The 14540-nt window shown below is 50.2% G+C and overlaps 1 protein-coding gene across 2 annotated transcripts; it reads left to right on the forward strand.

Annotated features, from left to right (window-relative positions):
* The first annotated feature begins 10855 nt into the window (after positions 1-10855).
* Positions 10856-13812, forward strand: LOC307204992 (uncharacterized protein). Of its 2 annotated transcripts, none has more exons than XM_079957246.1 (2): positions 10856-11182; positions 13439-13812. In XM_079957246.1, the coding sequence occupies exons 1-2, from the start codon at positions 10904-10906 to the stop codon at positions 13787-13789; spliced, it is 630 nt and encodes a 209-aa protein (XP_079813372.1). In that variant the 5' UTR covers positions 10856-10903; the 3' UTR covers positions 13790-13812. The 2 variants fall into 2 exon arrangements, with proteins under 2 accessions (XP_079813372.1, XP_079813373.1); XM_079957247.1 differs by having other exon boundaries at positions 10857-11182; positions 13442-13812.
* Positions 13813-14540: the final 728 nt, after the last annotated feature.

The raw sequence follows: 14540 nt of genomic DNA on the forward strand, positions 1-14540 counted from the left end.
TCGGACCTGTAAGACAGAGCTATTCCGCTTGGCCTTTAATCTGAATTCAGCCTGATCTTTTCTTTTCCTTCCCTTCTCTTCCCTCTCCCTCCCCTTTTATGAAGATCACCCGCTCTGAGACCCCACAGCTAATTCTCCCCTGGCCTCCTCGTTGGCCCAAGTAGGACCAATTCAGCCAGCTAGCCCTGGGGATTATCTAATTGATTTTTGATTTTTGAATTTTATTGTTATTCATGCTTTTATTTTGTATTTTATGCTGCTTTTATAATTGTTTTAAAGTGTTTTAAATTTGTTGTTAGCTGCCCTGAGCCCGGTTTTTGAACCGGGAAGGGCAGGGTATAAATAAACAATTATTATTATTATTATTATTATTATTATTATTATTATTCGTGCCCCCACACCCCTCACAGCTTTGTCCCCACAGAGTTAAAGCACTCTGCCTGATCTTTAGAGATTGTGTCTAAAGAGCAGACAGGAAGATCTTTTACATACAGGACAGATAAAAAAAGTTATTCACGCAGTACATAGTTAAACCATGGAACTCCCTTCAGTAGCCACCAGATTGGATTACTTTTTAAAAAAGGAGTGGACAAATTTGTGGAGAACAATAAAGCTATTAAGGGTGGCTCAGAATCAAAGAACAATGGGAGCATGACCTAGGCTATAAAATTAACCCCACCCAATGGACTAGAATGTGGTCTAAACCTCCTTTTGAGTCAGCCAAAAGAAGGGAACTCACTTTGAAACTCACCTACAGGTGGAACTTAACACCATGGAAACTGGCGCTGATACGCCCAGGAACCTCACCAAGATGTTGGAGAGGCTGCACCTCCGCAGGCACATACCTCCACATGTGATGGAAATGCCCTAAAATCCAACCCTTCTGGACAGCAGTCCTACAAGAGATGTGCAAACATGTATTAGAACTCACCCCAGAATTGGCCCTACTGAACATCTTCCAAGATCATAGTGACATTACAGAGAGCTTATAACCCACCTACTCTCAGCAGCCAGAAACCTCATAGCTAGACACTGCCAGGAGTAAACATGGACCAATGGTATCAAATTGTATGGGAAACGGCCTGGCTGCAAAAGCTAACAATAAACTGAAACTGACATGGGGAGAAATAGAAGAGGACACCTTCACTCCAGTATGGCTCCCCTTTATCACATGCACAGCCCAACAAGACAATGACAAGAACGCACTGACAGCATACGAATCAATCTGGCTTACCTGACCCAACAATCCTTCCCCACCCCCCCACAAATGCAAACAAACCTCACTGCAGACAACCACAGACAACCAACCACACCCTGCCCTCTAATACATCTTACTTACCAAGGAAATGTAATAAATGAATAAAAAGAGAACCTACTCAGTTGACGCTGACACAAACCCCCGCATGTACACTATACCATGGGTAGGCAAACTAAGGCCCAGCCCAATCGCCTTCTAAATCTGGCCCGCAGACGGTCTGGGAATCAGTGTGTTTTTACATGAGTAGAATGTGTCCTTTTACAGTGGTACCTCGTGTTACAGACACTTCAGATTATGCAATTTCGGGTTGCACACCGTGCCAAACCCGGAAGTACCGGAATGGGTTACTTCTGGGTTTTGATGCTTGTGCATGCGCAGAAGCGCTAAATCGTGCACAGACGCGGCGCTGTGGGTTGCGAACGGTGCGGGTTGCGAACGTGCCTCCCGCACGGATCACGTTCGCAAGCTGAGGTTCCACTGTATTTAAAATGCATCTCTGGGTTATTTGTGGGGCATAGGAATTCGTTCTTTTTTTACCCTGTTCTTCAAAATATAGTCCAGCCCCCCCACAAGGTCTGAGGGACAGTGGACCGGCCCCCTGCTGAAAAAGTTTGTTGACCCCTGCACTATACGAAAGAATATAAGCCTCTCCACCCCTCCTCAACTTTATACTGTACTCAGCACTAATATCTCACAACACATGTAACTGATTTGTAAGAAAGACTATACAACCTGGGAAAAGAGACAAGGCATGTACTTTTGTAAACCAGTAAAATCTTTAATAAAAATAAATGAATAAGGGTGGCTCGGCTCCGCCTGCACAGTTGGAGGCAGCAATGCTTCTGAAAACCAGTTTCTGGAAACTACAGAGGGTGGGGAGAGGGGCTATTTCTACTCAGGTCCTGCTTCTGGGCTTTTCCCACAGGCCACTGGAAATATTAATATTAGTATTAGCAGTATTACTAGTATTAGTATATTATTTTATTTATACCCCGTCCATCTGACTGGGTTGTCCCAGCCACTCTGGGCAGCTTCTGACATAATTTAAAACACAACCAAATATCAATCATAATATCAAACCTCCCGATAGAGGGTTTACTTCAGATGTCTTCTAAAAGTCAGATACAGTGGTACCTCGGGTTAAGTACTTAATTCGTTCCGGAGGTCCATACTTAACTTGAAACTGTTCTTAACCTGAAGCACCACCTGAAGCTAATGGGGCTTTGTGCTGCCGCTGCGCCACCAGAGCACGATTTCTGTTCTCATCCTGAAGCAAAGTTCTTAACCCGAAGCACTTTTTCTGGGTTAGTGAGTCTGTAACCTGAAGCGTATGTAACCTGAAGCGTATGTAACCTGAGTTACCACTGTAGTTATTTCCTTGACATCTGATAGGAGGGCGTTCCACAGGGAGGGCACCACCACCAAGAAGGCCCTCTGCCTGGTTTCCTATAACTTCTCTTCTTGCAGTGAGGGAACTGCCAGAAGGCCCTCACAACTGGACCTCAGCGTCCAGCCTGACCGATGGGGGTGGGACACTCCTTCAGGTATACAGATGGGCCATTGGCCTGACTCAGCTGCCGCCTCTTATATTCTTATGATAAATCACCTGCTTTCTCTTTAAGAGTAAATGGCAGAATCTCTCTCCCTTCACTCCAGTGCTGGAAAATGCTGCCTTTGAGGGACTATCAGATGTTAGCCATCCCTGCCCTAAGCCAGCCCCCAAAATTCACAGCTTCTCCATCTCAGGAGGCAAGGAGCAAACCGGGCACATAACCCAGGGAGGCAGGCACATTTTCTTGGCAGCTCCCTGGCACCCAGGAGAACTTTGCCCTGCTCACTTGGCACCCACAGGAAGCAATGCTAACAGCTGTGCCATAAAGAGCTGGAGCAAAGGGACTCTGGACCTGCCAGGAGCAGGTGGCCAAGGAGCTCCAGCCCAGGCCTCTGCCTTCATCTGCTGGTCTTTGTGGAACTTTGCCCAACTGCTAGGGCTGATGATCATTCAGGGCGGGATGGCTTTAAGGCAAATGAATAAAGAAATAAAGTTGCCATGCCTTGTCCTAGCAAGGCAACTTTCCTACCAACCCACAGGTGCCAAAGTGGGGGCATTGCTTTCATTTTCTTTTTGGTGGGGCACTGGGCCAGCTGCAGTTACCACCTCACCTTGGCCTCCACAGTCACTTATGGACTCACTGTTAAGAATCACCGTGTTCATGGAAGAAAATCGTACTCAGCTACAACTATTCGCCAAAGAAGATGAAGACCACTGCACCATCAGCTTCCTATAACTCAGTGGTCCCCAAACCTTTTCAGGCTGTCTTGGCCCCATGAACTCACTCCCAGTGCCACCTGCGCTATCCTTTAAAAAAGCATCATTCAGAACAGCGGTTTGAATAACCCGCTAATTAATAATTAATTGCACAATTAATTAAAAAAAAAACAAGTTGACGCTCTATAGTTGAATTAATTTGACCCAACTGATCAACTTTTCAAAGCGTTTCAAAGTCTGAAAGTCATTTACAGTGCCCCCCCCTTGGTAATTGTGTTCTTAATATTCTTTTGGGAGCCGCCCAGAGTGGCTGGGGAAACCCACCCAGATGGGCTGGGTATAAATTTTATTATTATTATTATCATTATCATTATCATTATCATTATCATTATCATTATCATCATCATCATCATCATTTTCCCCCCTCCCAGGGGGTGTTACGGCCCAATTTGGGAACCACTGATATGACCGGTGGACCAGCCTTTGGACTGGATGGCGATTGGAGCTCTGCCGCGGAAAGAGCCCATCAGACTCTTAATCTCCAGCTTGTGGGTTCAAGCCCCACGTTGGGTGAAAGACTCCTGCATTTGAAGAGAGTTGGACTTAGATGACCCTTGTGGTCCAGCTCTACAATTCTGTGATTCAAGACCTGGTTACCTTGGCAGCAAGAGCCCTAAGTGGGATGGATGGCAGCAGTGCGCGGGGGGAGGGGGGAGAGAGACCTCTGCTGTGACGATGAATGTGAAGTAGGGCTTGTAGAGGCATTGCCGCAGCTCACCCCACATTTTTCACATGCTGCCAACTCTGTGGGCAGGGGGAGGTGTGTGGATGCTGATAAGGATGCAGTCGTCATCCCCCCCATCTTTCCCTGGCTGTGATGGAGCTGTATTTTGGCCATGTGCCCTGAGACCTTACAAATCCTTCAGACTTGTGAAGGCATTTAGCAGAAAGAATCCCAGGAAGAAGACCTTCCTTTCCCCCATGTCCTCTTTGAGAGTCTGAGGACTAGATAGTGGACAGAGCAGGGCAGGATCTAGGCCAGGGGCTGAGCAGTGCCATATGCTGGAGAGATTACCTAGGGAGATGCTAAGAGGCAAGGGGGCAGCAGGGGGGAGCTGGAGGTGTAAATGACTCTCAGACTATGAAAAGCTGGTATCACCGGATAGAGTCCATCAATTATGCTGAATTAATTAAACTACATAGTTTTAATTGGATTTTATTTAGTTATTTAGTTAGTTCATAAGATTTATACACTGCCTGATTGTAAAGAGAGAAACACCTCAAAGATGAAACAATAAAATGATCACTAAGAAAAACTGAGAGCAAAACATCTGAGGAGTTAAAATAGACCAAAAACGTATTTTGAATAAATACACAATCAATTGTTACTGTTTTGAATTTTATCATGGCACTGGGGATGAGTTTATGGGGGTGAGGGCCCCCCAAAAGTTAAGAAACCACTGATCTAGAGGAACATTGGGGGGGATCAAAACCCTAAAAATCACACCATGCTGACAATACCCAGTCCAACACCAAGCAGTTTATACACAAGGTCCTCCCAGCTGGGGCCTACAGCTCCATGGGGCTAATTTCCCACACCACAGGTCATCTTCATGGTCCCTTGGCTGCATCTGCGTCATCTTCCTCCTGCACCAAAGCGTGGCTACAAGAAGAGAGTGCTTCTGACCATGTGCAGAGTTTTAATTAACGGATTGGTTGCATTTCTACCCACCTTTTTTTCTTAACCACTACAACTCTCTCTCTCTCTCTCTCACTCACTCACCAGCCAGTGTGGTCTAGTGAATAAGTCCAGGGACATCCAGGGTCAAAGCCCCCTTGCCTCAGCCACGAAGGTCACTAGGTGACCTCGGGTCAGGGACCTTCTCTTTCAGGCTAGCCTACCTCACATGGGGCTGGTGGAGAGAAATACCTTGTAAGCCCTAGAGGGCAGAAGGTGGCATAAAAAATAACTCAGAACCACTGACCCAGCCACCAGGCATGCAGGGTGAAGAGGGCAGAGTCTGCCGGGAGGAGGCCCAAGGCCAGCGCAGGACTTTTTGCTGCCTGAGCATCAGGACAAAATGGTGCCTCTCCCTTCTCAGTGTGCAGAATCTGAGCAGGCTGGAAGCTGAATGGAAAGGAGAGGGTCCTCCTCTCCCCCTGGGGACAGCAGGCTTGCTTAGGGGTCTCAGAGCTGGCTGCACAGCACACCCCACTGAGCCCACCACCTGCCCTGTTGCACATACCCCCTGAAGCAGCTGCCTTTTCCTCTTCCTCCTCATACCCAATGGTAGGGCCGGCCCTGAACGCCTCTCCTTTGGCAAATTGAGAATGCCCCACCCCCTCCATCGCCCCCCCACCCGCCCAATGATAGCTTTGAAAGCAGGCAATGCCTGCTTGCTCCCAGAGTCCAGGCCAAACATGCCAGCTGCACCCTCCAAATCAAGAGGGCACATGGGGGCAGTGGGTGCCCTGAGGGCAAGACTTTGGGGCAGAAGCCACACACACACCCCAAAAGGGACACAGGAAACTGCCTTATTCTGAGAGCCAGAGCCTTGGGTCTAGTTAGTTCAATATTGTCTACCCTGACTGGCAGCAGTGGTTTCAACCTAACCTGAGGGGGTGTTATCAGACGCTCCCCCCCCCCCAGCAGCCACAGGACTGCAGGTGAAGGAATACACACATTTAAATAGGCCCTAAAGATCCCTAGACATCTGTAGACCAGCAAGTCTGCCATCGAAAATGACCTAATTGCACCACGGCTTAAGGGGGGGTCAGGAAGGGAGAACCCCCAAAATAAGCAGAGCTCCCTCCCTCCTTGGACAGCATCGGGCACAAGGTGGGAATATAATCTGAGCTGGGGGGGGGAGACACAGGTGGATGGAGCAGGAAAGGTAACCCCCACAATAAAAAAAAAAGCTCACCTTTGCCAGTAATGAAGATGGCTATTGATAGCTACCAGCTATTCTTTGTCTTTACGGTGGGAGGCAGCAATGGTTCTGAATCCCAGTTGCTGGAAACTTTGGGAGGGGAGACGGCTCTTGAATTTGAGTCCTGCTTGCAGGTTTCCGCAAAATAAGCACCTGGCTGGCCACTGCGAGAACAAGGGGGATGTGCTAGGTGGGCCATTGGCCCCTGGCAGGCCTGTGTTGTGTTCAGCGGTCCTCAAGCCCCACCGTGCGCCCCCAGGTCTGTCCCCGAGGATGTCCAGGGTGAGAACTGCTCAGCCACCCCTCTCCCAGGGCGCTCATAATGCCCAGGCCGGTTAATGATTACCATGGCTGCAAATATTTGAGGATTGCTGCGGGGATGCAAAGTACAGGGCACAGGAAGACTCGCGAGGGGCCTTGGCAAAGCTCAGGCTGGCCTCCTCCACCCTGACCCACTGGAGAGGACACTCCCCAGCCCCACCCCAAGAACCAAGCAGGCGGGGAGGAGCTCCCTCTCCCCTTCCCATCAATGCCCCCCTCCCCTGCATCCCTGGAACTGAGAAGCTGGTAGGGGTTAATTCCTGGTTCGTATTTTTAAGAGGAAGTGTCAGGCTTAAAGACTGCAGCCCCACCCTCTCTAAACTCTCACGCTCCACCTGGAAAAACCCTTTCCCCTAGAACGCTCCAGTTCCCCTGGATGAACCAGGAGCACGCAGTGGGACAAGGGTGTACTTTGCACATGCTCAGAGGAACACCCGCCGGCGGTTTCCCCTTTCCGCAGGGCTGTCTGTCCCTTGCTCACGTTCAGCCCTGTTGGGGGGTGGGAAAAGGGAATTAGGCTGGCCCCTGTTGGCTGGCACAGCCCATCCTGCCGCTGACAGGATCCGTGCCGTCATCAGCATCATCATAGAGAGCAATGTGGCAACCTGACTTCTAATAAGCTACAAAGTGGGAGGACAAAAGAGCAAGAGAAATCTCCATAACTACAAAAAAAGGGGTCAGCTATAGTGGGATGGATGCATCTCTCAATATTGGTTCATTTCCCCAGTCTTAAATTTATTTCTCTACATTTCTGCAGCAATTTGCATTAAAAACACACACACAATTAAGATTTGCAAGTATTTTAGTGCACTTTTCTCCTGATAAACCCATCTTTGCATTTGACAAATGTACACATTTTTGTAAGCCGTTTCCCCTAATATAATGCAATGGTGTCTGCTCTTTTCACTAATACAGGCATTTATGTGCACACTTTATCCCAGTATATGCATCTTGCTATACATTATGTGGCTGGAGAAGTGCATTGCAAAATTCAGAGAGGTGCAAAATTCAAAGGGAGGCTGCATTTCAGTTCAAGGGCCCTTTTGGCAGCTGCCAAAACTTCAGTTTCCCCCAAATACAGAACCTTGCAGGACTCGCGACTTTTGCTCTGGTTATGAAAATATGTGGAGTTTAGCATTAGCTGGAAAAAATATCTCATACATTACTTGTGACCTAAGGCCTGGAGGACCCTGAGATTTTATCTCGTACACAACAAACAACCTTTCCTTGCAGCAACATGAAAACTGGCTTTCGTAAGGGTCCTAAATACTTTGCCAAGCTGATATCCAGTCTCTCCCAGGTGCTCTGTGCTGCTTTCTTGTGCTTCTCCTATTTGTTTGTTTGTTTGTTTTATTGTATTGATTTGCTTTATTTACTTCAATAAAAAATAAAAAATAAAAAGGACCATTCCGGAATGTTCAAATCTGGCAAGTTCATCTTTGAACTTGAACTGGATCCAATATCTCCTCCCATCCTTCTTCCCAGGGGCTGGTGGAGAACTTGCTAACTCAGAACACAAATGCAACACACACACACACACACACACACACACACAGTCCAAGATGCTCCTGAACTTCCGCATTCCTCCTCCTCTGTTTGGGGCTATGCAAACCCATGCATGCACACACAATGATCACCTACTGTCACCCAGGACCAAAAGTCCCATTTCTCTTCTCAGCCACGAAGGTCAGTTGTGGGGCTCCCGTTCCTCTCCCCCCCAATGAGCCTGGGGGCCCTGCTGTCTAATCTCAGATGGGGACAGGGGGCCTTCAGGCTCCCCTGAGCCTTTTGCACCGCATTCCCAGCCTTCTCCAAGGAGCACAACCTACCTTAGGTTGCCAACGGGACGTCCCTTGCAGATGAGCTGAGCTGCAGAGGTCTTTTCTGGGTGCAGGGGGCCTCTGGGCAGACGGCAGCCCCAGACAGGCCTCGCTCAGCATCTGGGGCAGAGGGACCATCCTCAGCCCACCTCCCTCCGTTTTTAGAGCCAACCCCTGCAGGCACAGACATTGCCCTTGAATGGGCTTCTGACCTCAGCCTTCTGCTGGCAGGCCCTTGGGTGCTCTGGGTGGCCCAGATGGGTGGCTGCCTTGCTGACTGCTGGAAAGGGAGGCTCCTTTCCTCTCTTATCTCCTGCAAGCAGTTGGGCGCGACCTGAGCCCAGCTAAAGGCTGCATTTTCGAGTTCTGCTCTGTTTTTTTCCTGGCAGGGCTCGGCAGTCTGGGTCCCTTAGCTTCTGGCGGGCAGAATTTCAGGAGCTAAAGCGCTCTCTCTTTTTTATTTTCCTGAAATGGATGGGAAATGGCATGCAGAGCTACACCTGTTGGATGTTTGCCTATCCTGCAGCCACTAAAAGTCCGGGAGTTCCATGCCCTCTAACATTTCTCAAATGAAAATTTCTCACTCTCCCCCAAATGACCCTCCTCAAACTCCCCCCCCCCATTTTTGTCCCCCACCTGCAAAGCATTTCCTATCAGAAGAGAGGCAGCTGCCACCACCATTACACCAATGGGACACAGCACACACGCCCTGTGTAAACCCCTTAATCCCGATGTTATTTTATTTTTTTATTCGGGAGATTTACAAAAAGGAAAACACACACCAATAAATAAATTTTAGAAAGGGGCAAGAGACACAAAACATTTTTTAAAAAAATCAAGACACCTTGTGCACTGCCAAAGAGCAAGCCGGCAGTAAATCACACTGTTCAATGCTGGAGTTAACTCTTTATTAGCAAAAACACAATTTTCACAGACTTAGCTGAGTCTCAGACCTAATGAGCGCAGCAGGTAGGTCTGGCCCCATTAATCAGTTACCAAGACCAGGCATAGGCAAACTTGGCCTACAACACCCATGATCCCTAGCTAACAGGACCAGTGGTCAGGGATGATGGGAATTGTAGTCCCAAAATATGTGGAGGGCCAAGTTTGCCTATGCCTGGGCAAGACTGAAGGTCCTCTTGTCTGCAGGGCTTTCTTCCAGGCAATTGGAGACTGTGCCTGTATGTAGCCTGTCGCTGCTCTGCCCATTTCAGCCCTCTTCTGATTCTATCGCAGCAGGAGGGGGACACCCATGACTCTTCACCAGCCTAACCTGCCTCTCGGCCTCCCCCTCTCCTGCTTCAGCTTCTGCCTCTGATTCTGGACTTCTCTGCCGACTCTCCCAGCTCACTGAGCCCTGTTGCTCTTCCCAGTCTTCTCCCTCTGACCACTCATCGTTGGGATACTGCCAGGGAGACAGGGGCATTTGGCAGGCCCCTAGCTGGCTCCAGCCACTGGCTGGCAGCCAGGCAATCTCCGGTACAGCATCAGTCAGCAACACGAGCTTCAGATACATTTAGAGACTCGGCATGCTCTTATCAGCAGAGTGAATAACTTCTCACAACGGAAGTGGCGTACAGAGACATGTGTAAGCATTATTTACAGGCATCTGTGATATTTTAGTGTATTTTTGGTTTTTATGGAAGCCGCTCAGAGTGGCTGGGGAGACCCAGCCAGATGGGCGGGGTACAAATAATAAATTATTATTATTATTATTATTATTTATTCAGCATAGTTCAGGAACAAAGGAAAAAACATGTCTGCTTCCCTTCGTGTCCAAGCACACAGCAGTATAGCAAAAGCAATATACAAACGGAAGTTCCCAGCAAGCCTGTGCTGGAAGTAAACAGGCATGTGACACACAACAGTCATGCCTGTTCCGTTTAAGGTGGAACGGAACTATATCCTAACAGTCCCACCACCACTCCCCAGGCTCAGGGTATCCTTCCCTTGGTGGTTCCCCAAGCTGGTTGCTCCAACCATTCCTCTGCATCCAACGAGTCCGTGACATGCCTCTGTTAAGAAACAGTGCTTCTGGACATGTGCCGAACGCCTTCTCCTCTTCAGCACTGGGGAGCTGCTCCCAGCTCATGCAACTCTGGCCTTAGGAGCCTCGGATTCTGCTCCAGAGGCCAGCTTGAGCCCTCCAGTGGCTCTGCATGGGTGGGCAGGCTGCCCTAGGAGACAGTGGGAGTTCAGGAGAACCCTGGACTAGTGAACTCACAATGGGGGGCTGTGTGGCGGGCAAGGAAATTCCAGAACGCCTCCACTTGGCCTCAGAGTCACAAGCCACCTGACCAGTGCCATGGCTTCCCCGAGGGAGTTTCTGCTGCCCCTGACCCTAGTCTGGGCGCTGGTGCTGCTGGGATGGACAAGGGGGGCTGGTCCCGAGGGTCCCTGCGAAGCACAAGTACGATATCGAGAGAGCAGCTCGGAGACTGGCGGCAGCTGGCTTGGCACAATTGCTCTGCTCAGCAGTGTTTGTGCCACATGGCTTTTTGTTTTTTACGCAATCCATTGCCTATGTGCCAGCAAGGACCGGTGCAGCCAGGGGCTAGAGGGGGACTGCGACCTGCGTTGGAAGGTGAGGGAACATCTACCTGTCTTCCTGTGTACCTACTGTCAGAGGGAGCCGGCAGGGAGAACAGGTTGTTTGCAGAACAGAGAAAGACTGGGAAACACCAGTTCACTTTCTTTATTAAGGAAGCGGAACAGAGAACATGCAGAGACTTCTATGGGTTTCTCCTGTCTTAGCAGTTGTCCGGACTGGCTTGTAACTCCCTGCTTCACTCTCTAACCTTCTGTGTCAGGCCTCTTCCTCTGTCTATGGTGAGACTCAAAGGACCCTCTCCGTTTCTGCTTGGTGACACACAGCAGACGCCTTGATCTGGGAGTTTGTGGGGCTTGCAGGCTGCCAGCAGAAAAGCTGTCAGGGTGTTTCTGCGGTGGAGATGACAATCTGATTCCTGTTGGCTGGGGCACCTGCCCTCCTTCCAAGCTCCCAGCGTCTAGCACACCCCACCTTTTCCCCTCCTCTGAGGTGTAGCTGGTTTCCCAGGAGCCTGGATCCACATTCTCTCCCTGGGGGAAAGGTGGCTCAGGTGGGCTTCCACCTTGGTCAGGTGGCTTCAGGGCAGTCTTTAGCAGGTACGGTGCCGGGGTGCAAATATCCGCCCAGCACCCCCAAGTTACCATGGATAGTGTTGGGGTGGCCGTAGCTGTGCACTGCCAGCCATCTAGGTGGGGAGCAACTCTTCCCCATGCCACTGCAGGAGAGCGATCCCTGCAGAGGCTTGGGAGGGAAGCTGCATGCCTGCCAGCCTTATGGTTGGTGGGGCACCGCTGGCGGGCATGCAGGGAAAGGGGAGGCCGCCGGCAAAGCCGTGCAGCTCCCCCACTTGCTGGGGTGCCCCTGAGAGGCCGGCGCCCTGGTGTGATGCACCACTAAGCCCTATGGGAAAGACGGCTCTGGCTGGCTTCCATCACTCCTCATCTAGCCAGTCCTTGACACTGATCTTCCCAGCCATCTGCTCCATTTATCTTCCATCTTTCCTCCAAGGAGCTGAAGGTGGCAAACGTACTTCTCCTTCTCCCCATATTATCCCCACAACAGCCCTGAGAGGTAGGTGAGGCTGAGAGGCAGTGACTGGCCTCCGAGGTCACACCCAGTCAACTCCATGGCTGAGTGGGGATTTTAACCCCATTCTCCCAAGTCCTAGCCCGACACTCTAACTGTGACACCACAACGGCAGGAATCAGCGGGAATCGACCACTTTAGAAGGAAGCCCTAGCCTCTGCTGCTCATGCATTGGTGATCTCTGGAATAGGCTACTGCAGTGCTCTCTGTATGGAGCTGCCTTGGATGACAGTAAAGTAACTTCAGCTGGCGCAAATGCAACTGTCTCATATCGTAGCAGATGCACCATTTGCGGGTGCATTTTGGGGCCCGGTTTTAAGTGTTGACCTTTAAAATTGTATATGAAGTATTAAATGTGTCAAAAGTTATTTCATCTCCCCCAACCTTATCATACTTAGCAGAATATGTCTGTCCCACCTGTGTTCATTCAGAAACATGTGGTTTTTGTACATTGTTTCTCCTCTCCAAAAGCGGGCATTTTTACAAGTGAAGGTGCACCCTAAATAAAACGCACATCCCAAAATTCGGAACATTTATAAATGATTTAAACAGCACAGATTCCACCCTGGGATAGGGGGATCCCACTGTTCACTTCCTCCTTTTTTTGCAAGAACTGCCCTCTTGTTCCTCCCAAGATTCCTGCTCTTTGACCAGTTATTCTTAGCCATAACAAGAGGATCTGCCCTCTTATCCCAGGACTCGCTGAGCTTACTCAGGAGCCTGGGGTGGAGAGACTATGCCAAAAGCCGTCTGAGGGTTTGCTGGATCCCTCGTGCCTGGAGATTTAGGGAAGGCTGGCAAGATCTGCCTCTCAGCCAGGCTTGGAGCCTTTATCCATTGATGGTACATTTCTCAGGGGCCTTCTATAGGGGCTTGCATGCTTGTGGCAGGTGGGGCCACTGTCAAAAGTGAGTGGGGTCCTTTTCTTCTCTTCCACTCCCCCCCATTTTTCCTCTCCCCAAAACGAGGGTTGCATGAATTGGGCTGAGGTTGGCAGCTGGCCACCATGGCTGGCTTCAGGCTGCCCACCCTTCTCCTGTGTGTTTGGCCACCCTATCCTCAGAATGATAGAACTGTAGAGTTGGAAGGGACCACCAAGGGTCATCCAGCCTGACCCCCTTGCAATGCAGAAATCACAATCAAAGAATCCCCTGGGGACAAGTGTTTGTTCTGACTGGTCTGTTGCCTCTCCTCCTCCCCAAGCAGGGCAGTCAGGCAGCTTGTGGGGAAGGAGAAGAGAACCACCTCGCTGAATCTCAGGAGCTGGCCTGCACCCGGACCAGGGGCACGTCTCGCAAGCCGGTCTGCAGCCAGGCCCAGCAAGCCTACGCCCGGCAGCTGGCCTGCATGGAGCAAGAACTGGAAGGCTTCCTCTCCGAGGTGAGGAACCGGCGGAACGCCCTCGGAGACATCGTGGTGGAGGAGAGGTGCCCCCAGAACACGGAGCGGGGCCAAGACAAGCTGCGCATCACTGTCTACGAGATCTCAGACACCGAGGGGGCCAGGCGGCCGCAGCAGAGACGACGCAGGCGGAAGATGCAACTTTCATATTAATTATATTAAAAAGACATACATGAGAGCTGAGTTGGCCTGGCTTGGAACATGGGTGCACATGGGTGTATATTGGTATACATGGGTTATGTGGAAGTACCTGGGGGTATACACTGGTATACCTGAGTGCATATGAGTGCATGGCTTGCACACGGGCGTGTACATGGGTATACATGAGTGCACGTGGGTGCATGTGAGTATACATATTTGTATGGGGGACATGGGTGGCGCTGTGGTCTAAACCACTGAGCCTCTTGGGCTTGCTGATCAGAGGGTCGGCAGTTTGAATCCCCATGACGGAGTGAGCTCCCATTGCTCTGTCCCAGCTCCTGCCAACCTAACAGTCTGAAAGTGCAAGTACGGTAGATAAAAAGGTACCGCTGCGGTAGGAAGGTAAACAGCATTTCTGTGTGCTCTGGTTTCCGACACGGTGTCCAGTTGTGCCAGAAGCGGTTTAGTCCTGCTGGCCACATGACCCAGAAAGCTGTCTGTGGACAAACGCTGGCTCCCTCGGCCTGAAAGTGAGATGAGCACCGCAACCCCATAGTCAACTTAACCATCCAGGGGTCCTTTACCTTTTTTCCCTACATATTTGTATGGGTTACTTGGGGGTATACATGGAAACATATGGGTGTACGGGGGTGCACATGCATGTGCTGTGGGACTTCATGTGGCTAATGAGAAAGTGCTATGAAGTCAGAACTTGAGTAAAGATGGGCAAGTCATACTTAGCTACAGAGCCTAAGGGGAGCCA

Source organism: Podarcis cretensis, assembly GCF_951804945.1.
Source record: "Podarcis cretensis genome assembly, chromosome: 16".
In the NCBI taxonomy this organism is placed as follows: Eukaryota; Metazoa; Chordata; class Lepidosauria; order Squamata; family Lacertidae; genus Podarcis; species Podarcis cretensis.

Excerpts from the sequence above, each read along its gene's own strand:
- LOC307204992 (XM_079957246.1), top strand. The coding sequence starts at position 10,904 with ATGGCTTCCCCGAGGGAGTTTCTGCTGCCCCTGACCCTAGTCTGGGCG. Across the intron at positions 11,183-13,438 it reads ACTGCGACCTGCGTTGGAAG|CAGGGCAGTCAGGCAGCTTG; the intron begins GTGAGGGAACAT and ends CTCCTCCCCAAG.